Source organism: Schistocerca gregaria, chromosome 1 (assembly GCF_023897955.1).
Source record: "Schistocerca gregaria isolate iqSchGreg1 chromosome 1, iqSchGreg1.2, whole genome shotgun sequence".
Classification (NCBI taxonomy): domain Eukaryota; kingdom Metazoa; phylum Arthropoda; class Insecta; order Orthoptera; family Acrididae; genus Schistocerca; species Schistocerca gregaria.
The window spans coordinates 203,948,608-203,974,164 of NC_064920.1; the positions used below are offsets into that span (position 1 = coordinate 203,948,608).

The 25,557-nt window shown below is 37.3% G+C and overlaps 1 protein-coding gene across 1 annotated transcript in view; it reads left to right on the top strand.

The window, feature by feature from the left end:
- The window catches only part of LOC126336877 (protein KIAA0100), a 316,670-nt gene that overhangs the window by 55,158 nt on the left and 235,955 nt on the right, over window positions 1-25,557 (top strand). Inside the window, exons 5-8 of the mRNA XM_050000988.1 lie at window positions 1,746-1,922; window positions 6,175-6,307; window positions 18,987-19,114; window positions 19,200-19,316. Coding sequence (XP_049856945.1) covers window positions 1,746-1,922; window positions 6,175-6,307; window positions 18,987-19,114; window positions 19,200-19,316 — 555 coding nt within the window. The remainder of the gene's footprint in view (window positions 1-1,745; window positions 1,923-6,174; window positions 6,308-18,986; window positions 19,115-19,199; window positions 19,317-25,557) is intronic.

Below are 25,557 nucleotides of genomic sequence, written 5' to 3' on the forward strand. Positions count from 1 at the left end.
ATCAAGGTTAATAAATTATTTTCTTTTCTTTCATTTAGGCCAATTTTTGCACAATTTTTAGAAGTCATCACAGCTGCTGATACATCATCTCATGGCCACCTTCTCTCTCTCTCTCTCTCTCTCTCTCTCTCTCTCTCTCTCTCTCTCTCTCTCTCTCTCTCTCCAATACTCGCGGCTTGGCTGTCAAGTACCACTTGCATCAGTGATGTCAGACTGAACATGACTGTAAATGGTTAGCTGCAGTTGTTTTATATGAACTTCATGGGCAAATGTCATTTTGTTGTTTTGTCGCTATAAGGCCTAGAAACATCAGTATTGTGTCATTTGCCTTCTTCATAGTACCATACCAGATGGATGAATGTTATAGCAGTAGACCTCCATTTGGAAAGAGTGGAATGAAAATTGTGTAAATAAAACAATACTAGTTATTAGAAGTGCCTTCAGATGGTTCATTTAGGGCTGAGTATATAAATCAAGATACATTGTGCTCCCAGTTATTTGTGTGTGGGTTATTTATGCAGAGAGAAGAAAGGAGAGAGATGCGCAATATTTTCCTCTAGCAAACAGCAATAAACAATATACTGTATGACCATTTTCATTGTTCAGACAGCTGCTGCATGACAACAGAGTACCATTGCCATTGTTATCGAACAGCCTGTTCCATGTAAATGAAAAACCAACACAGTTTTCTGATGTTAATTGGTGTGTAAGTGTTAACAAAGCAAGATAAAAGAAATTAGTAACAGAAGTGACAGAGAAACAAAAGAAACATGTTGACATTAAAACAAAAATAGGAATTAATTGAAAGATTTGAGAAGGGGAAATTTCTGCAAAACTGTGAAGTATTTGAGAAAAGTAATGAGACTGACTACACTGCAAGTGATCTGGCAACGTGTTGCTGTTTGCTTCCAGATGCTCAGTCCAAGTTTCAGATCTGTACAGCCATCAGTGATCATGGAGGAAAATTCTTCCAGGTAAAAAGAAAATGATTTTTGAGGTTCAAGTGATGAAGAAGTAAGAATAATGAATCTGGCAATAGGTTTAAATTGTTTTGAAAATGTCAAAAACTTCAATATTTGGCTGAAGTTCAACATATGTATCTCTGGCTTTCAGCCATGAGAGATGCAGAAACTGTGACAGCTGCCTTCATAAAAAAAAACCAAAGGCGAGGGCAGAGAATGTCAGAGAGGGGATGAAGACAATGACCTTGTCAGTCATTGTGCCACAATGTAAAGTGTTGATACTCTTCAGTACAGTGACATTATTACTGCAAGAGAAATTTGAAATGCCATGTGAAAAATGTCAACTGGTCTCAGAAGTAGACCATCATATACTGTTTTAAGAAATAACAGACCTGCAGTACCTATGCATAGAACTTGGATAAATTTTCAAAAAAGAATACATGTTTGAAAATATCTTAGTTATTCATGTTTTTCGATTATTCATGTATCTCCTCCCTCACATTACCTCGAGTAATTGGGAGTATACTGTATATCACAAATAACTTTTTTTTAAGAAAGAGCTGAAAAACTTTTACATACTATATTGTGTTCAAGTACATTTATTGTAAAATATTATATGTGTCATTATATAAGAATTGCTCTGATATGTGTACCCAAAAATTATGAATAAATAGATAAGTAAGCTAGGTCATCTAGTATTATTCCTAATGATTTAAAGTGAAAAATCTTTAATTCTTGTAAATGAGTGACAACATGCTTTATAATTTAATTTTCATTTCAAAGAGGCTTTTCATTGGAATGGACAACACAAAAGCAGTAATAAATGAAGGTTTCTATAGCTTTGCTCAAGAGCGGCAGGTCAATTCTGAATTTAAAGCAAGTGACAAAGAAATCAAACCCAAAAAGAAACAAGAGGATTTGCACGAAGTTGTTCGCAGACTGTCACCTATCTTACCAAAGGTGTGTAAGTGTTTTCTTTATCATTTTGGACATTATCTTCAATTATTGAAAAATTATGATGTCTAAGCATTTAGACAAAATATGTGTCGTTTTAGGAAATAAGACAGTTTCTAATAAACACATGAATAATTCTTGTTTCTACCCAATTTACTAGCAACTTTTTCTGTGGTTAATAGTAGGTTAGAATAAGCTTGAAAATGGCTGTATTAATTTGATAAATGCTCTGCACTGTTTTTCTCATCATTGTCAAATGTTGAACTGCTCAACATTTGTATCTTAAGGTTATTACTGAAAAGAATTTTAATTCAGTCACTAAGGACTGTTGTCTCCTGCTGGTGCATATAAATGAAGTTTAAACTACAGTATATTCCTAACCATCTACTGGCATAATTTCATGCTAGCTACAACATTTAAATATTCACTTATGAAGCCGGCTAGCATTGTGGATTATATATCACATGCTCAGTAGCCACGTTAGATTCATGTTAGACTGATAGAGTAGTGAAGAATTCTTGTAGAATGTAAATAATTTGGGATTAAATATAATAGCAGAGGCAGTGAGTCATCAACAGGTACATTATCAATACTGAAAACTTGCTAGTGTTGGATGACTCATCACATCTCCTATTCACCGAGTGGTTACCTTTACCCATGTAAAGTGTTGTAGAAGGTGATAAAGCAAAACTACAAAAGGAATGAAAGACCCTAATTTCAATACTTCTCCATGTGCATGTGATGATGCAAGCCATTTGAATCTGCAGTGGAATATAACTAAGTCATAGAGACACAAAAACATTTTTTTTGTGTTGCTAACTTCACGGCAGCTGATAATATTTTGGTCACTGGTCTTCATGATACGTCTGTTAAAATCACTTTAATTGCCCTTGTGTTGGAGAAGCTAGGTGACATATTACAATGATTGGGTGGCCAAAAATATAATGACCATTTGTATTTTTATCAAAAATAAAATCACCATTTTTTCTTGACTTGCTGTAAGAATGTTCCAATTCTTTGAATCTTGTGTTGAGATGCACAATTGAAATGATGAGGAAATGCCGTCTGTTAATAAATTGTACATTAGCTGCTAGTTGACTCTTCAGAAAGTGCAATTTCTTTCATTTATCTCCTAATAATGTTTCTCTCCTGAATACCTAGCAGCCAGCTCTTACTATCCACCAACACTTTAACAAATAAATGTTTCCAAAGTTCCAAGTGCTATACAATCTTTCTTATGATGTTTACACAGTTTATTATTATTATTATTATTATTATTATCAGGAAATGCATAGTTAATATTACTTCTTGTCAGTTATATTTTAATTTCTTGTGTTTGTCAGTTGTCTAAACAGCTTTCATGTATTCCTGTTAAATGTCTTGTTCATTCGTCCATGTTACATAGATCCCATCAAGAAGGAAGAGCTTTGTATTTTTGAAAGAAATCAAAGTATACAATAACATAGGATTAGGAAGTCGTAGAAACTTAATCTGTATATTTTATTTACAATAAACTAATACTATACAGCTTAATGCTATTCGTGCTTATGACAGCTAAATTTAATCTGGTAAATTAGAAATAGCTGCAACAATGAAAAATGCTGTTACCACCTCAGTTATGCAAATTAGCTGCAGTTTGTCTCCTTTTGGTAACATAATATTTGCCTGATTATATTTTTATTTTTCAAAGAAAATAGTTCTGTACTTCACTAAATACGTAGCCTTGTTTACAGTACAGTATTACATGTCATCCAGATTTTTAATGAACACTGCTACTTGCATTTAGCTAATAGAACTTTCCAACCATCGAATCTAGATATTCAGGTAATTTGTTGTAAGAATGACTAATTAGACATGTTTCAATAGTATGAAAAGGAAAGTTGCCACTCACATATAGCAGAGATGCTGAGTTGCAGATAGGCACAACAAAAAAATCGCCACAGATAAATAAACCTTTTGGCTGTTAAGGCCTTCATGAACACACACACACACACACACACACACACACACACACACACACACACACACACACACACACACATGCCACAGTCTCAGGCAACTGAAACCACACTGCGTGGAGCAGCACCAGTGCATGATGGGAGTGGCTACTGGGTGGGGGTAAGGAGGAGACTTGGGGGGGGGGGGGGAGGGATAGTATGGTGGGGGTGGCAGATCGTGGAGTGATGTAGGTTAGATGGAGGATAAGGGGGGAGGGGAGGGGGGGAGTAGTGGAAAATGAGAGAAGTAAAAAGACTGATTGTGATAGTGGAATGATGGCTACGTTGTGCTGGAATGGGAACAGGGAAGGGGTTGAATCGGTGAAGACAATGACTAATGAAGTTTAAGACCAGGAGGGTTACAGCAATGTAGGATGTATTGCACGGGGTGTTCCCACCTGTGGAATTCAGAAAAGCTGGTGTTGGTGGGAAGGATCCATATTGCACAGGCTGTGAAGCAGTCATTGAAATGAAGGATGTCATGTTTGGCAGTGTGTTCAGCAACAGGATGGTCTAATTGTTTCTTGGCCACAGTTTGTCGGTAGCCATTCATGCAGACAAACAGCTTGTTGGTTGTCATGCCCACATAGAATGCAGCACAGGGTTACAGCTTAGCTTGTAGATCACACGACTGGTTTCACAGATAGCCCTGCCTATGATGGGACAGGTGATGTTTGTGACCAGACTGGAACAGGTGGTGGTGGCAGGATGTATGGGACAGGTCTTGCATCTAGGTCTTGCATCTAGGTCTATTACAGGGATATGAGCCATGAATTAAGGGGTTGGGAGCAGGGGTAGTGTAGGAATAGACGAGTATATTGTGTAGGTTTGGTGGATTGCAGAATACCATTGTGTGAGGGGTGAGAAGGATAGTGGGCAGGACATTTCTCATTTCAGGGAATGCGAAAGGTAGTTGAAACCCTGGTGAATAATGTAATTCGGTTGCTCCAGTCCTGGATGGTACTGAGTTAAAAAGGGAATGCTTCTTTGTGGCCAGACAGTGGAACATTGGGCCGGCCAGAAAGGAACATTCTTGTCGTTACTCAATACCACCCAGGAACGGAGCAACTGAATTACACTCTCCGCCAGGGTTTTGACTACCTTTCATCATGCCCTTAAATGAGAAATGTTCTACCCACTATCCTTCCCACCCCTCCTGTAGTGGTATTCTGCTGTCCATCCATTACAGAAATCAAGAATCGTGACAGTTTTGTTTTTGGTTGTTATCAACATTGATACTTGCAGGATATTGAGTGCAGGGATTCCAAGACTATAGAGAATGTTTTAATTTCAAGTGTGAAGTTGATCAGCAAATGACAAAAGAAGTATGTTTTTTGTGTGATGTTATTAATTTTTTTTCTGTACTTATTCTGTGAAACCTAGCAGCTTGCTGAATTTCATGATTCTACATGAATGGGCAGTACCCAATAGGTTTTAATGCATGACTTTGCAAAAATCAGCATATGTGTCATAAATTGCCATATCTTTTTATTGAGTTGACTTAGAAGCTCCACTTTCTTACACTGCCAGTGGGTTGTAGAACTTCGTAAGTGACATACTTTTCAAGTTTCGTGTCTACTCCTTCCTGAGAAAAATGGTTTTTAACAGTCAGGCAGACAGACAGATGGACAACAAAGTGATCGTATAAGAGTTCCGTTTTTATCAATTGTGGTATGGAACCCGAAAATATTTGGTGTATAATCATAGAGTGCAGCTGATACAAAACATAAACTATACATAGTGAAGTGTGTGCAGCTACATTAATAGATGTTAAATATTTTACTTATTCTCCTTCTCCTGGATGAAATCTCAAAATACATTCACATTTCCACAGTTCAGTATGTTAACTGCCTCCACTTACCTTTCTATTGTGTTCTCTGTGTCCTTTTGTTGTTCTTGTGGCAGAAGATGTGTGCAACATCCACTTTCTCACTATCCAGAGTTACATAGTTAACTATTCTCTCCACTATCTCTCTGTTTTATTTCCTGTTCTCTAAATGCATGTTTTTTTCAATTTCACTTTTTAATTTGGATCTAACTCTTTAATGTTTCTACCTTGCCTGATGTTGGTAGCTGTCACCTGCTTAATCTTCTCTTTCATATGCCTGTAAATAATGAAATAACGCAAGGAATATGGCAAACAATTTCAGTGCTTTATTTATTTGAATCATTGGGTTTTAAAACACTAAATGAATGTTACAGAGTACCTACTTGTGCAATTTTTTTTACCAAAATTGCCATTTTTCTTATTTCACTTTTAGGATTTCCATCTTAAGATTGAGGATTCTCTTCTAACTGGAATGAGAGATGACAGAGCAGATTTCATCTCAGCACTTCAATCTTTTCAGCTACATTCAAAATTATTTGTGAAAACGCCTTCACCTCGAGCTGCAGGTAAAGCTGTAAAACTTATTTTAGTGCTGGAGATTTATGTTTTGGACTAGCCAGTATAAATACTGCTATCTTTCTGTGTAGACAAGCCACCTCAGATCACATATCATTTGATTTATGTGACTGGTTGCTCATCAGAAGTAGGCCTTCTCGAGTATTAATTGCTGTCTTGGCAACACAAAGATTTAAAACATCACTGACCACCAACATAAACACATCCTGCTTATGATGCTGCCTAGCAGTGATTTAAACTTCTGATGTGTTGCCACCAAGGCAATAAATTTATGTGAAGATACTCATATCTGTTGACTGAAACTAGTCCAATAAATCATATAATACACAGTTTGTCGTGGTTTATGTTTCTATTGATTACAATGGTCACAGCATTCCCTGCTGGCAGTGCCTAGACTTTCTACTTCTAGCTTAGCTGGCATTTACGGTAATATTAGTGAAAACTGCAACACCCTGGCAAGAATGGCTTAAATAAACCTCAACTTGAGAGATGTTAAAATCTGTGTAAAACAAAATGTAACTAACATTGCGGATATATGTCATTCATGTAGTCTCAGTGGCACGTTTTTTGTGGTTGTAAAAGCCATTGTTAAGCTTAACTCACCAATGAACAGTTTATCAGAGTAAACAGAAACATTAAATGAAATGCTAGAATTTTTCTCAGACATCAAATGGCCCAATGTCAGCATGTGGTTCAAATGGCTCTGAGCACTATGAGACTCAACTGCTGTGGTCATTAGTACCCTAGAATTTAGAACTACTTAAACCTAACTAACCCAAGGACGTCACACACATCCATGCCCGAGGCAGGATTCGAACCTGCGACCGTAGCAGTCGCACCGTTCCGGACTGCGCGCCTAGAACCGCGAGACCACCGCGGCCGGCTGTCAGCAAGTGAATGAGTTAAAATGGGACAGAACAATCTGTTTATGGTAGGTGGATTTGTTATGCTCTGACCTTTCACAATTTCATCACCATTCCTGGCTCACTGTTAGAGCACTGCAAATGGTGTGACTCTATCTGTGTTGACAGTTTAATAGTCAGCTGACAGCCAAAGTGGTGGTGCACTTGCTGAGTTACCTTCTCCCATTCAGAAATGGAGACAGATTGAAGAGGGCAACCAAATGTCTTTTTCTGGTATGTTGAATGACAAAATGCAGTGTTTATCTACGACTGCTATTTCAGTATTTTTATCCAGTGTGGACTACATGTGTTTGATATTATATTGGTGACAGTAACCTGGCAGCCTGTATTCTTGATTAGAACTGTGCACATGTGTCAAGTTAGTAGTTTCAGGAGACCATTGGGTCCTGTCAAGGGTGTGGAATTTGCAAGGCTTCCTCAAAGAACCTGCATGCCTTGAGCCACCATCACCAATCACCGGAGTAAATGGTTAGAACATTGTCCCACATACCCTGTGTGCTTTCAGATAAACAAACCCTTGCTGAAGATTTACAACACTTGAGAGAATGTTTAGAGTGGAACAGGTACTTAAACAGATCAGGTGTGTCCTACACACAAATAAACATTGCCTTGAGAAGGAACTAATACCAAAGAAGAATAAGCTAGATGAAAAATCTGTACTCTACTGATGCAGTTTTGCAAATACTGGGAAAAGATTTTGAAAATATGGTTTCCATCCTATGAAAAAATGTTTTCTATGCATTATGAAATATAATATAGGGCTCTGAAAATCCAGTGTACACTGCCTGCCATGTTGACGTGGCTCATGTTGTGTTGGATGGACTGTAAGAACTGTTGAATCAAGCAGTGAGCTAAGTCAGCTGTCACCAAACACTGCCTCACACGAGAACAGAAAATGAAACCTAAAGATACCAGCATGGTGATATCGGTATCAACTTTCTGGGAAAATGTGATAAAGGATACAGTCAACATTAATGGGTGCATGTCCTGTTCCCAGTTTGATTGTAATATAAACAGTGAATAACAAAATTTATGCTTCACCCTTGAAGAGGACTTCAGTCCTAAAGGGTGCAGTTCAAACACAGGAGAAAGGTAGACCTAGGAACCATAGGTATAATAGATGTTAATTGCTGTAGTGGTGTTGGGAAAGAATAAGGGCTCCAAGTGATAATAGAAAGCACTGAAGCTCAAACCATTATAGGTACTGAAAGCTGGGTAAAATTGGAAATGAGTTCACCCAACATCTTTTACAAAGGACCAATTGGTGTTAAGAAAGAATAGATTAAATACAGTTGTTGTTGGTGGTGGTGTGGTTGCTGCTTAGAATTATAAGGTGCAGTAAAGTGAAAATGAGACAGATGGAAAGAACAGTAAGTAAACTGCTTATTATTTCAAAGTAATCACGATAACTGTTAATACATGTATCCCACTAAGAGACAAGACTGTCAGCACCTTGATGGAAAAATGTTTGAGGCTGCCTATGGAACCATGATTGTACCCAGGCATTCAACTCTTTGTCTGAAGCAAATTGACAGCCACAAATGTGTCTTTTCAGGGTTCCAAGAATATGGAAATACAATGGCGAGAGATCAGGACTGTACGAAGGATGTATAAGGGCTTCCCAGAGAAACTTCTACAGTGTAGTTTAAACAACAGGCACACCAGCTCCAGGGAAGTTATGATGACTTTCCTCTTTGACTGCAAGGGCTTGCTGCTCATTGACTTTCTGAAACATGGTGCCACAAGTAATGAACATGGGCAAATGGATACTTTGCAAAAACTCTTGCGAACCATCACGTTCAAACACCCAGGAATGTTGATGAACAGCATCATTCTGTTGCAGTATAATGCCTGCCCACATTACCAATGTTGTTTTGAGTATACTGGAGAAGTTGTATAGGGAAGCTCTTACACATCCTCCATACAGCCCCAATCTCTCCCCATGTGATTTCCATATTTTTGGAGCCCTGAAGAAAGACATTCACAGCCATCAACTTGCCTCAGTTGAAGAGGTGCATACCTGGGTGCAGTCATGGTTCCGTAATGGGGTGGTACATGTTACTATTCAAGGTAGCAGCATGTCCCAGTTTCTCTCTACTGTGTTGATGAAAGATAGTTGTGTACAAACCTTAAATTACAGTAGTAGAGGAGAGACCACATACTGTGCACGCACATAATTTTTTGCACAGACATGATACGTAAATATACGAACAGTGCAGCTACAAGGTGTGATGGAGGGTAAATGTTTTACTGTGGTAACAATGTGTTTATGCTCTGATGTCATGACCGGGGGATGCCTTGGTTGCCAAAGAAGATGAAATTGGAATGACAATGGCTGTTGTTCCAAAAGATAAAACAAAAGAAGATTGTACAGAATTGCTTAATGAACTACTTTTGTACTTTTTGAGTTTGGGATACTAATGATCTGTCTGTTAACGGACCGAGTGAGGTGGTGAGTGGTTAGCACACTGGACTTGCCTTTGGGAGGACGATCGTTCAAACTTGAGTCTGCCGATCCTGATTTAGGTTTTCCATGATTTCCTTAAATCACTTCAGGCAAATGCTGGGGTGGTTCCTTTGACATGGTATGGCCTATTTCCTACCTTACCCTATCTTTCCCTAAAGTGAGTTGCTGCTCCATCTCTAATGACCTCGTTGTCGACGGGATATTAAACTCTAATCTCCTCCTCCTCCTCCTCCTCCTCCTCCTCTTCCTCCTCCATCACCGAGTTTGGTTATTAAGAGCTCAAATGTGAATGTTTAACTAATTTTTCCCATGTGGAAGTTTCTTTCTATTTTATTTACATAACTAGTTTTTGGAATTATTATGGGACTTGTTCAAGACTGAAGGATTTTTTTTAAAAAGTGGTTACATGGTTTTGTAGCGTGTGGGTAGGAAACGTAATTTTCCATTATCACAGTGCTTTCCTGCAAATGGTGAAGAAGTTCAATATAGGTACAAGTGCCACTACATAGCAGGACCACAACTTCAAGGCACGACGAGAGTGCATAAAGAGAAGATTTAAAAGTAAAGGTAATTATGAACATGCAATTGACAGGTCACATTCATAGAATTGTTACCCTGGGTAATTACTCTCCAGCAGTGAGTACCAGCAGTAACGTTCCAGTAGGCAACCACAAAGAGTTTCCATGAATGTACTGACCACCTTGTCCCACAATGAGATAAATATTCTAATTATTATGATGATTACTTTCGAAATAATAGAGTTTACTTATATATATATATATATATATATATATATATATATATATATATATATATATATATATATATATATATATAATATTTCTCATTTTTGTATGACTGCCCTTTATAATTTATCTTGTAGTGAAATTGAAGTAGATAGTTGCTGCATGATACTGTGAGAAGAGGTTATACTTAACTAGAATAAATTAATAATTGGTACCTTTTAGTGACTCCCTACGCCCACAATACAGTTGCTGAATGACTCCCTACGCCCACAATACAGTTACTGAAAGATTCAAAGAAAACTTGAATATTTCAATTTCAATTTATTGCTCGTAACATGTTATTTTACATGTATGTGCATTTTCAACTAGGTATAAAGTTTTCACAATTACAATTTTTTAGTTTACATTATTTCTTATTACATTATAACTCACGATAAATTCAAGTTATAAGGACATTTTTGGATAAGCCACTGCTTGACTCACTTTTTAAAAGTAACCCCTGTTAATGTTAGTGAAAGAAGACCCTAAGATTAACTTTAAAAGCAAAAAAGCCCCTATGCCAAAGGAACTGTTTTTAATAACTTGTTACCAAACAAAGTTAAGATATTAGAGTTTGTGGTATATACATGGCACATAGGGTATTGTGTCTAATGAATAAAACTTCGCAAGAAATTCCTGGTTTTATTTTTACTTTGATCCTCTAAGCTCTCTCCTGCTGTATGAAAACCCTTTTCATGTTAGTTTGGCATGTCCCACCCCACAATACTATTCCATAAGACAAGGAAGGGTACACTAATACATAATATACAATCCTTTCAGAATCAAGATACAGTGATAATCTTCTTGGGTGTTATTCTGTTACAGACATAATCAGCTTTGCTGTTTCCATGAAAGTCGATCATCTATGCATAAACTCAAGAAATTACAATCTGTACAGGTTTTTGTTAGAATTTCATAGTAACAGTTTTTGTCTGTTTGGACTACTTGGTTTAAAATGAATATTATTATTTTTTTTTCAGTGTTTACTTTTAGGTTGTCTCTGTCAAAGTGAGCTCTTGCATTTTCAATAAAGTTATTTATCTCTTCAACTAGTCTGGGCTTACTGTCTGTACAGCAGACACCAGATGTATTGTCTGCATCCATAGTGCTGAATTGTTTAGCTATTATCAAGAGAACTTAGGAAATCATTTACATAGCATATGAATAGGACTGGGCCTGAAATAGAGCCCTGAAAAACACCAAAATGTATATTTCTTATATTTGACCTTCTCCTCTCCAATATTTCTCCATTAGAGTATATAATCTCCATTGACTGCTTTCTACCCTTCAAATATGTTTTTGGCAATTACAGGAGTTTTCCAGTGACACTACTCCTCAAAATTTTTGATAAGAGCATGTCATGATGTACTCTATCAAAAGCCCTTGAAAAGCCCAAGAATACTCCTGTTGCTTGGGATTTTTCATTTATTTTTTCAAGTAAGTGGTGGATATATTGTACTGCTGCTGACGTGGTACTTCGTCCTCTTCTGAACCCTTGCTGGAAATCACCTACTATATCAGCATTGTTATAATGGTCCATGACCTTCTTTAAAATGTTATTTTCTCCATCAGTTTGCTGAAAGTTGAGATTAGGGAAATGGGTCTGTAGTTTTGAACATGCTTTATTTCTCCCTTTTAGAGTATTGGTTTAACTACAGCCAGTTTCAACTTGTTTGGGAACACACCATCTTTGAGAACACACTTTATTAGGTGAACTAGAGGTTTCATTAGTTCATGTTTGCATTTATTCTATAGATATGGAGAATTTTCATTTAATCCTGCTGATTTTTTGTTTCTGAGGCTGTCAGTAAGCTGTGGAATGTCACATGTGCTTACTGAGGATAGTGTACTGTAGTTCTGTTTGTTACTGGATTCAAAGGTTTGCTGTTTATCCTGTTTCATAGAGACATCATTTTTGAGAGTATTATGGGGTAATTATTATAAATATTGCTAAGTACAAGGGGAACAGAGATAGTATTATTCACAGTTAATTGTACATTATTATTTTTATTTTCTGTTTCATTGTTTCTGATTTCATTTACAATTGACCAGCAATATCTGAAACATTACCTGAACTTTGTATCTCTCAGCTGATTCTTTCTGCTTTTAATGTCATGACTTCTTTGCAGTACTTATATTTGTACTGCTTGTAGAGTTGTGTATGTAACTCTGAGTTAGTCTGTGTAAGCTATACATGTTTCCCATTTTTTCTTTCAAATCTTTTGCTTTAAAATCTAATGGCAGAGGTTTTGATTGTAAAGACTGATTTTTCTGGATACTCACTTTTTTTAATGGCATGGCTCTATTTAAGTGCTCAGTCAGAATTTCTGTGAACATGTTCTATTTATTGTTGACCCCAATGGTAATAATAACTCATTGGCATGATTCATAGCTTAAACTATGTCTTAGTGTAGTTTACAGATAGTGTGCTCGTACATTTTTCTTGTTTTGAATTAGGTATTACATTTTAGCACAAATGTTTGGCCTCAGTGATCTGAGAGGTGACCATTTATGACGTCTGTTGAGATGATGTGGTCATAATTTGTGATAACATGATCAAATAAGGTACTGTGTGTGTTAGCGATTCTGCTGGGTACTAGTCCAAGAAGGTCCATAGCCCCACAAGACAGGATACAGTCTGTAAAACATTGTTCCCTCATAGCACTTTTTTCTGGTGGTTATGAACTTACATTTTCTTGAGTAGATGGCAACACCATCACCCTTATTGTGCTCTATAGTAGAGCATAGCTAGGTTGTAGCCTTCTAATTTGCAATATTGAATTTTGTCCACTGTTTTTTTTTTTGTTCTGTAACTATTACCACATGTGGTGATAGTCCTGTTATAAACGATTCAAAAGCATTTATTTTGTTTCCTAAACCCTGTACATTATAATGCAAAAATGGTAAGTTATTCTCGCATGGACTCAAGACTGTTTGAGGTGTGTACGAAATACATACACTTGCATCATCTATTGTTGCACTGGTGGAAAGTTTTATTATCCTAAAAAGTATTGTTTCGCTGACCTGACATTTTGTGGTTGATTCTCCCAAGTATTTGTTGTTTTTGTTCTTAAGAGATATGGCCTCTGATGCACAATACTGCACATTCAGATTGTTGTTTAATACTTCTTTTATCCTTGTTATAACTAAGTCCTTCCCTAGTCTGTTGAGATGTAAGTCATGGGATGTGTAGAATCTTCTTCCTATGCAGGTTATGTCACAAATGTAACATTTTTGAATCTTGTGCATATATTTAGGATCTGTTTATTTGTGCTTTGCACTTGTTTATTTACACACGACAATATTGGCAAGTCATGTCGATGTTGAACAGTGATGAGCACATTTGAGCTTCTCAGCCCATGTAGCCTTCTTTGAGTGAGCTCACTAGGTCTTTTGTTTTGTTTCTTGCTACATCCTTTATTCCCTCTAAGAACACACAAAAGTCATTATTTGTTGTTGCAGTTTTCATGTCATGGTTCATGGATGGCACTGCCTGAAATTTTGCACCTGGTTTCACTATGCTAGTTATCTTGTGATTGCTGCTAGACTGAAATTCGTCTGCTATGTTCTGTCCTTGACTATCTGCAAATAGGTTTATTTTACACATTTTCGCTGTTTTATGATAACTGTTTTTAGGCCTGCTGGTAGTTTGGTGTTGTGTGGTGACACTTTGTTTTATAATCCATCTTGAGGGACACTTGATTTTGATTCACTGTTAGCAACTACACTCACAGTTGAAATAAATTAATTTTTTTCTGTGGTTGAAAGCAACTCTGTCATTTTTTGTTTCTGAAGTCCTTTTTCTTCCCCTGTGGTTCAACACAGCTCGTAAAGATACCACAGCCTACAAAGCACTTCAAAAGGGTTTTGCGCACAAAGATTGTGTCATTGGTACATTCACCATTTATGTGATTTTTGCAGTTCTTGCGTGCTGTTTTGGTAAGTGACTCTAGTCCTCTTTTCGCTAGCATGCACGATACTTTTCGGAACTTGAGTATTCAGGTCACTTTTTCAAAGTTGAAAATTTGAAAAATTTGCTTCCAGAGTGCTGATTATAAATTGTAAGCTCGACACATGTTCCTTTAACTACGTGATTTCATCTTTACAGTTTGTACAAGCCTTCTTTTTAATGGCTTAATTAACTCTTTTTTTTTTCCACTGAGAAACATGTCTAACTTTCACGTTTGCTGCCCTGTTATTACACTATCATCTCAAATAAGTACCCCATTCATACAGTTATAGTTGTTTCTGTGGTTGCTGCTAGACTGAAATTCGTCTGCTATGTTCTGTCCTTGACTATCTGCAAATAGGTTTATTTTACACATTTTCGCTGTTTGATGATAACTGATTTTAGGCCTGCCTACCTTGATAAGTTGGCAAAAATACATGTTCAGAGCCAGTGGTAGACTTCATCAGAAATTGTAATAGACGTAGATGCAAGAGCTGTCCCATATATCCTTCCACTAACACCTACTCCAGTACTGTTGTAGAGAACTCCTACCCCATCAAAGCCAGGGGCATCATTGAAAGTAACCATGTGACCTAACAGCTTAGCTGCAACCACAGTGTGGCAGTCTCCCTGGGCTAAATCCCTAATGAGCTGCCTGTCCACAAGGATGGCCACTGCCGAACTGTGGCCAAGAGACAGCTGGACCATTCAATTGTCAAATGTGCCACGCAGCATAGTGTGCTTGACTTGAGTGACTGCTTCACAGCTCTGCCATCTGAATTCTTCCCACTAATGCCGTCTTTTACAATCGTGCAGGTGCAATTCTTCTCACTAATGCCGTCTTTTACAATCGTACAGGTGGGGAATCTCCCTGCAACATATCCTTCACTCCTGTAGCTCCTGTGACCTCATCCTTCGCTATTAACTGTCCTCCATCTCCCTCCATCCTCTTACCTGCTCCCACTGCAGCCACATACACACTTCTATCTCCGCACTACACCTGCATAATCTTTTCCATTCCTCTGTTTTTCTTCTTTCCCTTTTTGCCCCCCGCAGCACAGCCTCGTACTGCTGCATCTAGAAGTTCACCATCCTGTCTTCATCACATCCCTGCACACTCCCAAAGGCAGGACTACAGCATATCCCCTTCCCCTAACCATACCTTGCTATCCCTCCCCCTCCTAATCCCTTGGCTCTTCACTATCCCCACTAATCTCTCCAGTGGCGATTGCTGCTAACAGCAGTCACTTTCGGGCCTTATCACCCGGAGATTACAGTGGTTGCATGCTTGCACGTGTGTGAGCGTGCACACAAGTGTTTGTTTGTGTGTGTGTGTGTGTGTGTGTGTGTGTGTGTGTGTGTCTACATTTCATTGACAACTTGGTCCGATAGCTGATAATCAACCTAGCTCATAAAAATAGTATGTGGTTTGTGACAGCATTCTAGCATATACCACATTCAAGACAATTCAAGATATTGAATACCAGTGGACATTGATTTAAATCAATGGGAGAAGTTGACAATTTATGCCAGATTGGGACTTGAACCCGGGTCTCCTGCTTACTAGGCTGATGCACTGACCACTACAACCACTACACTACCTGGACACAGTGGTCATCCCAACTGCACGAACTACCTTTGCACACGTCTTGTCAGACCCAAATTATCAACTTATCCACACATGTATTGCCACATTGTTTTTATGTATATCTGCCTGTTTGATTAACTAAATGGAGTTTTGATCAAATGTATATAAACATGTCTGTTATTGGCAAAACATTATGTTCCCAACAAAAGTAGGTACTTCAGCTGATTTGCCTCATCAAGTCCTTTAATCGGACACCATGATCATTACTTTATTGTTACGATTTTACACAATTTGTGTGTTACCTTTTTCTTCATCCTAATGAATCTCAATTAATTTACTCAGCACTGTCACTAATATGGTATGATAGTGTTCTGCATGTTGCAATTTTTAAAATGATATATCATCTATATGTGTTTCTTGTAAATATTCTGCAAAGCATATTCTCTGTCATCAGTTTTTCATGATACAAGAGGATACTGTTTACCTTGGCTACCTCAACCACGCAGAGCTCAGTCACAATATGCCACAATCTGCAAAGCACCTTAATGATATAATTGTCACCATAGTGGATCATCAGGACCATTTAAACAACCTTCAGGCTGTTTAATATTGTTGATCTCTCAATGGCCTGTTGATATTAATACTATATTACATGATCATCCATATAGCCGAGATACTGAGTGGCAGATAGGTACAACAAAAATACTGTCACAAAATAAGCGTTCGACCAAGACCACAGTCTCTGGCAGCTGAAGCCAGACTGCGAGCAGCAGCAGCAGTAGCAGTAGTGCATGATGGGAGAGGCAACTGGGTGGGGGTAGGAAGGAGGCTGGTGCAGGAAGGGCGAGGGATAGCAGGGTAGGGTTGGGGGCTGTGAAGTGCTGCTGGGGAGCATGCAGGGATGAGATGGAGAGAGGATAGGGCAACAAGGTGCAGTCGGGAGGTTAGACGGAGGGTGGGGGGGATAGCGGAAAGTGAGAGTAGTACTTTTCATTCAACCCTCTTACATAATTGATGCACAAATTGTTCACGTAAGGCACTGCCAGTTTTATTACACTGCAAATAGCATGAACTGTTGTTTGATTTTTCTTAACAGTAGCTACTCTATACACTCCTTACTGCCATTTATTGCATGCTTCCCTTGCTTTTCGTTTTAAGTTTGACAAATATTGCCATAGCTATTAAAAATTCACAATAACAAATTTTCAGGACTATCTGTATGGATGGCACTAGGAGCAATTTTGGTCCAGTTTTGAAATGCCATTTATTAAAAGTATTTTATTTAAATAATTATTTTCTGATTTTTAGATGTGTGTGTGTGTGTGTGTGTGTGTGTGTGTGTGTGTGTGTGTGTGTGTGTGTCCAATTTTTCACTCTTTGTCAAACATTTTGATGAGATTACATTAGAGACTTTGGGTAAATTCTGAGTTTATTTCAGTGTTTCACCTGAGTCAATCAATATATTGCTTCCTCCTGCATATACCTTACAAAAAAGCTGTGAAGATAACAATTAAGGAGAATTGAGCTCATATGGAGGCTTTCAGCAATTGTTCTTACTGTGAAGCGTTTGAGAATAGAATAGGAAAAGGGGGAAGTAGCATTGGCACACAAAGTACCCTCTGCTACACACCAGACAAGAAAGTGAGTTAATATTGCATTGTCATCCAGTTGTGAGCTATGTTGAAAGTTTGAAGTCACTAGGTTGTCAGGAAGTCACTTTAAAATCAACTGAAAAATTTGTACCAAACAGACAAGAAAGCAACCTAATGAAAACATGTTGAAAAGAGGTTAATATTATCAAAATTGTTTAGCAGTGGAAAGTTTTAGCATTCTTTGTCACTGATTTTTTTTTACTCTGCAGTGAGTAATAGCAAGTCTTTCAAGAATACAATTTTTCTCCTTGTGTCTTGAAGACAACATCTTTGAACAACTGTCAAATATAACAACACATCAATTAAATCTCAGGAAATAAAATGGCCAAGTAAATCAGATGCTCCTCCTCTGATTCTATACTGTGAAAAATATGTCAGTCCTGGTAGCAAATGCCGTTTATTTTTGTGGTGTGGTAATTGGTTTTGGTCACACATAGACCAACTTCAGACCACTAATTTCTTCATTCATGATGCACAGAGCTGTTGTGAGTGCAAGAAGCACCTGTCAAACAGATGACAACAGGTGATTCTTGCATTTACAATGACTGTGCATCGTCTTAACGCATCAACAGTGGAGACAATACCGGTCTGAAGTCGGTCTATGTTTGACCAAAACTGGTCACCACACCATAAAAATGAACATCATATGCAATCAGGACTGAATGTTTTTTGTTAAATTGTGATGAGATTGTTGAAGTTCTAATTATGAGTTCAAAAATTGTTACGTCAGTCTAATGCTACAGGTGTGGCTTATATTTTGGGTGGAGCTTTTGCAGTAATTGTGTCTGTAACATGTATAAACACACAATTTTTAAAAGTTCTTAGTGCTATGTCACTTGTGCAACATCCCGAGTTTGAATGAGGATACAGACTGACTATGCTACACTTCTTGTGAGCACCTTATGCCCTTCATCTACAAATGAAGGTTTAACACTTCACTTGATTTTTAAGATACTTACCTTATCTATAAACTTGTCCGTCCACTGATGGTGTCTTCTTGTGCTGAAGATAGTTCGTGATAACACGATTATGATCCCTATCAGAACTTGCTGTAAACACTCCGTCTCCTCCAGGCATACATTTCACATTAGAATCACAACATTACAAAGTTACTGTTAATCTACTATAATTGCTAATCACATTACTTATGACAGAGGCAATGTTGTCATGTTGTGATTTCGCAGGCTCACAATAATGTATGTATCATTTGCAGACACACAGTACCCTGAACCCAGGATTTGTCATAGTTCTTAGTGTATCTGCTATTCTGGCCCACTTGTTTTATTCTGTTTATTTCTATTGTAGATGTTTCTATACTGGACCAACCAGCAGTTTTGCCAGACCTCAGCATTTGCTTGCAAGTGGATGAATTTAGTGTGAAATGTGTCAGAGAAACAGTTCTTATGATGCGCAAATTTGAAGTTAAAGGCAATGTAAGTGGAACATTTAAATGTGTTAAGAGTTTCTCATTTTATAATTAAAAGAGTAAGATATTCATGTTCATTCACTCTGTTACAGATTGAAGAGAGTATTTTTAATGTGCATATGCTTCTGAATACGTTACATGCTGTGTATAATCATAGAGACCTTCATCGTTGGGTTGACCATAATTTTTTGGATACAGCCAATACAAAGGTAATAAGAATGTTTGTTATTAAGGATCTTTCTTCAGAATGTACAGTTATATTATTTGTCCATTGCTATAAACATTGTGAATGCTCTCTCCTTTTTTCTATTTTTCAGACTATTAATGCTTCTCATAATAGTTACCTTAAACAATAAGTCAAACCTTAAGCGTAAATTCCATTTTTGTTATGACTTTATTTTTGTTAAGCTCATTAATATTATAATTAGCAAATATAGTGCTGATAAATATTTCAAAGAAATATTCATGAAAATATGTTTAGTAAATTAAGGAACATTGGCACAGGGTGTTGATTCCTAAGAAATAAGATTAACCAGTTTTTATAACATCGTTTCTTTCGAACTATCATAGTAAAATTGATGCTGTTTCAAGTATGAGTAAAACAGATTATTCTTAAGGGTGAGGTCTACAGTACAAGGAAGCTCATCACTATCTATCCCACAGGATCTGATGGCACTTTTTATGTTGCTTTTCTTCAATAACAGCAAGTTTCTATAACCTCATTGTGTCTTTTGACGACTTACATCACTGAAATGATTTTGATCAGTTACAATTAGTCTTTGTAGTGATACAATTTTTAAATGTAGTTGCTTCTGCAGGGAATGATAACAATAATGTTATTTTGGAAAACCTGATGCTGAGAATGTGATTCAATGGAAATATTTAATGAAGTGCGTTTCCAACTGTTTATATTAATAGTGACACAGAAAAATAAGTAGCACTTGTAAAATATTCATTCATTCATCATGTTTAATGGATTTTACATTAAGGAGAATCATTGGCGATGATGTTAAAAAAGTGAGAATCTGTTACAAATTTTTAAAATAATCAACAATAAATTAATTAAAATTATGTGAATACTCAAGATAAGTTTAACTAAAACAAAATTGCATTATTACATTAGTGTTTTATCTGTTCTTTGCAGTACACGTGTTAGCTTTTTTCATAATAGAATGGAGGATGGTACAATAATCTTGACACTGAAGTATTAACACTTTGTTACAATGTTTTTCCTCTGCATTACATATATGTTTTCTTCTATGGCACAAGATTATTTAACCCCATATTTTGTCCATTCCCTGTCACCTTCTTTTTAATATGATCCTAGTTTGTTTTAGGGAAGCCAGACAAAAGTGATAGAGAAATAAGTTTAAAAATTAGAGAAGGAAAGTTGCCACTCACCATACAGTGGAGATGCTGAGTTGCAGATAGGCACAACAAAAAGACTCTCAGAATGAAAGTTTTTGGCCATTGCCCTTCATTAACACACACACACACACACACACACACACACACACACACACACACACTTGCAAACATAACAGTTTAGCAGTCTTTTTGTTGTGCCTATGTGTGACACAACATCCCTCTATAGCACGAGTAGCAGTCTATGCTTTTCATAATATTGTCATTATTCCATCTTGGATTTTCCATTTTTTTTTATTTTGCCTTACAGCTTTTCTTACATCCCACAACCCATTGCTATTTCCCTTTGTTACTATTCTCTAACAAACTCTTCTTTCCTGTATTTTACCTGTCACCTTACAAACTACACCACACACACTGACTTACAAGTCACATTGTGTCAGTTGTCTCGTAAGTGCATAACACATGGCTACATGATCACATTGATTGTTTGTGCAGCATCTCATGTTTCACATTATTACTGCCAATATAAAAAATTGTAAACTTTCAAACTGATCACTGTTCTTGTCTCTCTCTCAGGTATTTTTGTATTATTTTCCATACTTTCTTGTGCCACACAAACTTGCTGTACCTTGTCCTACCACCCCACCCCCACTCTTTATCCTCTCTTATTCCACATGCACACACTAACCTCACCTAATCCAGTCATAGTCATATCTGCTGTCCCTCTTCATCATACACAACCAGCTGCCGACCTGCATCCATCATTGTCTTTTAATTTATTTTTCTCCTTGATCTAATAATGTTTTCATGCCTGTTTCATTTCAACAACCATTAACTAACTATAATTCCCTCATTCTGTGTAGATCCAACCACCTTTGTAAAAATAAAGATGTAGCAATACAGGAGTACAAGTGTATCATTAAAACAGTTACTGCATTTATCTTAGAGTGAAAATAGTATGTGTTCATAAATATTCAAGTATAACATTATGCTTTACAAAAGGAAGAAAAGAGTTCAACATGAATCAAAGTTTAAAAAGATATGATTTTATAACCAAAAACTCCATAAAATTTCTCTCTCAAACAGTTACTATACCAATTTCTGCTAAGGAGCTTATTATTGTAACTGCTACCATTTACACAAGCTTCAATGCTATAGTCACATTATTTGCTGCATTTAATTATTTCATGAACCATATTAAGTATCATTGTCTACAGAACTGTCTTCAACGCCAAATATCAGACTCATCATTACCAAATGTTTTTTTTCTAGAACTTTTTATTGATTAATTTTACATGAAAACATTTGTATCACAAGAAGTGAAATTTTACAACTTTCCTTCAGCCAACCACAAACTTGTAGTTACACTATTACAAAATATTAATTTTTTTGATTTTGAAAATAACACATTAAATGTATCATTGTGTGCACAAGATTCATAATTCCTTAATACAATATCAAATAATGGAAAATAACTGTGAAATATACTCACATAATAATATATACCACAAAACGCAGTCTGTCATGTGCTTTATTGGTCAGATGCACCATATAGTACAATCAAAGTTTCTCAGTCTGTTACATGACAGCATGTCATAGGCATGGTGATGACATGGTTTCTACATGAACACCTGCTACCACACAGAGATCTGAAGATGGTGTAACGTAATACTGAAACTGATTGCAAATAAAATAAGATCATTATATGGTGCCGAAGGTGTCATCTGTACTAAATGAAGATACAGTACTACTTTTCATTCCATAGTTCTTCATAAGATGGATGTACAAAGATTCAGAGGTCTCTTGGGTAAAATATTCCGACAGTTACAGGGTGGTTTTAATTAAACTTTCACTGCTTGAGAGGGTGCACCATGAAAAACAGGGGAATGTAAGGCTATGAAACTTTGTGAAAACATTTGTAATGACATGAGGAAGAGAGAATTAATAAACCTTTAAAAGACCCACATTTTAATTTCCACATGAGAGAGCAACATTTGTTAACTGTGTACCATGTTTACATTGTAGGTTACAAATGTTGCTCAATATGATGACCACCTGCATCCACAGTGGCCTGGAACTGCACTAGAGATATTTCACAATTGTTTGCAGGACTTTCTGAATGGTGAACCATGGAAAGTTCAGCTGTCATGATACAGCTCATAAACTGCTTGAAGATTGCACATTGTGTCTGGCTTTCTCAGCCATGGCAACAGTAACTTCACCAATTTTTGGTGCAAGTTCCATCTACCTCTCCCAGGAGCAAATTCCAAGTAACCAGTTAATTTTAACTTCTGAATGATGTTCTCCAACCCTTTTGTGGAAAGAGGACCTTTCTGTATTGTGTGTCAATAATCACGAAGAGCTGCAGCGTTATTGCTATTGTTTTCATGAGACAGCTTTAAGAATAAAGCCCTTCTCTCCTTGTCCAGATCTATGTCTGCAATTTTAAAACACACTGATACTTGTGCTTCAACCTTATGCCACCATACCAGTACCGGCACGTAATGGCAAGTCATGACACTAACACTGCTGATAATGATAATCTTGTAGTACAAAGATTGAACATCATTCTTATAAAGTTGGTTACCCATATGGTAAATAGTCTTCCACCTACACTGTCTCATATAGTGAAAGTGTAATTATAATAACCATGTATGTTAAGCAAAATTCAATTAAGAAATCTATCACACTTAGCAGGCAACAGAATAACTGGCCAGTAAATGCATTCAGAAGACAAAATCCTGAATACTGCTGATACATCTCCATGTATATGTATGCATACACCACACTCTGTGCAAACCACCTTACACTACATGGTGTGGGGTACCTTGTACTACTAGTCATTTACTCTCCTGTTCCACTCACAAATAGGGCAAGGGAAAAGCAACTGTCAAAAAGCCTTACTAAGAGTCCCAATTTCTCACATCATATGTTCATTTTCCTTACACAAAATGTACATTGGTGGCAGTCGAATGGTTCTGCATCTGACCTCAAATGCCAGTTCTCTAAATTTTGCAACAGTGCCTCACAGAAAGTGCATCATCTTCTTTCCAGGAATTCCATTTCGGTTCATGAAGCAACCCCATAATAGTTGTGTGCTTTCAAACCTACTGATAAAAGATCTAACAGCCCACCTCTAAATTTCTTCGATGTCTTCCTTTAATCCAAACTGGTGAGGATCCCACAAACTCAAACACTGTTCAAAAATGAATCACATTTGCATTCTGTATGCCATCTCATTTATTCACTTTTCCAAAATTCCCCCAATAAAGTGAAGTCGAGAATTTGCCTTCACTACTACCAACCTGAGTGCTCATTCTATGTCATACTGCTTTGAAATATTACACCTAGATATGTAATCAAAGTGAATGTGTGAAGCCGCTGCCTATGAATACTGTATTCCTACTCATCTACATTTAGAGCAAGCTCCCATTTATCACAATGACTAGAAATTTTGTTTAAGTCATTTGTATATTCCCACAGCCACTCAATGATGACACCTTCCAGTATGCCACAGCATCATTAGGAAACAGCTGTAAGTTGCTGCTCAACCTGTGTGTCAGGTAATTCATGTACACAGATAATAAAAGTAGCCCTACCACACTTCCTTGGGGCATTCCTGATCATACCCTGTCTCAAATGAACATTCATCATTGAGGATCTCTCACTGGGTTCTACTGTGTAATAAGTCTTTGACTCACTCATATATGTGGGAACCTGCAACAACCATCTGCAGCAGGGCACCATGTCAGTCTAGAAATGTGGAATCTGTCTGTTGCCCTCCATCCAAGGTGTTTAGGATATGTTGTGAGAAAAGGGCAAGCTGAGTTTTGTGCAAGCAATGTTTTCTTAATCTGTTTGATTTGCAGACAGAAGATTTTCTATCTTGGAAATTTAGTATATTCGAACTCGGAATGTGTTCAAGAATTCTGCAGTAAACTGTCGTTAAGGATGTCAACCCGTAATTATGACCGAGCGAGGTGGCGCAGCGGTTAGCACACTGGACTCGCATTCGGGAGGACGACGGTTCAATCCCGTCTCCGGCCATCCTGATTTAGGTTTTCCGTGATTTCCCTAAATCGCTTCAGGCACATGCCGGGATGGTTCCTTTGAAAGGGCACGGCCGATTTCCTTCCCAATCCTTCCCTAACCCGAGCTTTCGCTCCGTCTCTAATGACCTCGTTGTCGACGGGACATTAAACTCTAACCACCACCACCACCGTAATTATGCGGGTGAGCTCTTTTAACTTTCTTATATACAGGAGTCGCCTGCACTTCCTTCCATTCGCTTAGGACTTTTTGCTGGGTGACAGATTCATTATGAATGCAGGCTACGTAAGGGGCCAATGCCTCACCAAACTCCATGTAACACGAAATTGGGATTCTATCTGGATCTGGTAACATAAGTGTACTCAACTCTTTCACTTATTTCTCTGTGCCACAGATTCCAGTTTCTATGTCCTCCATGTGGGATCTGTATAACTACATAAATTTCAAAAAGTAGAAAAGAACAAGTAAAATTAGAAAACCTTTTCCTAGCTTTCAGAACTGCTTAGCTTTTCCCTCAGGGACTGATACACAGGGCATATTTAATAGTCTTAAATGTACTGCAGATAAGAAAACCAGCTCTAATGACAGAACCATCTAATTCATTCCAATATTTTCAAAAAGTTTGAAAACGTTAGACCTCATGGTCCATTTTACTTCCATGAAGTATCATCCACAGAGAGAGCTATACCGCCCCTCACAATTGAAGTCTTGGAAAAGACAAAAAGAAAAATTATCCAGTTGGTATCTTCCGTGACCTTACCAAAGCAAATGATTATATTTACCACAAAATGCTACTTGTTAAATTAAAATGCTCTGCCACTAACAGCACACCCTCTTGATTGAATCGGGTCTTATCTTCATAACATAAAGCAGATTCATATTGACAGACTTTTTTGGAGACATTCAACTAACTTCAGAATGGAATACAGGCCACCAGTAATATGAAAAAGAAAGATTGCTAACCACCTTATAGAGGAGGCATTGAATCACAGACAGCCACAACAAGAAGCCAGCTATACATGTTGATATTTT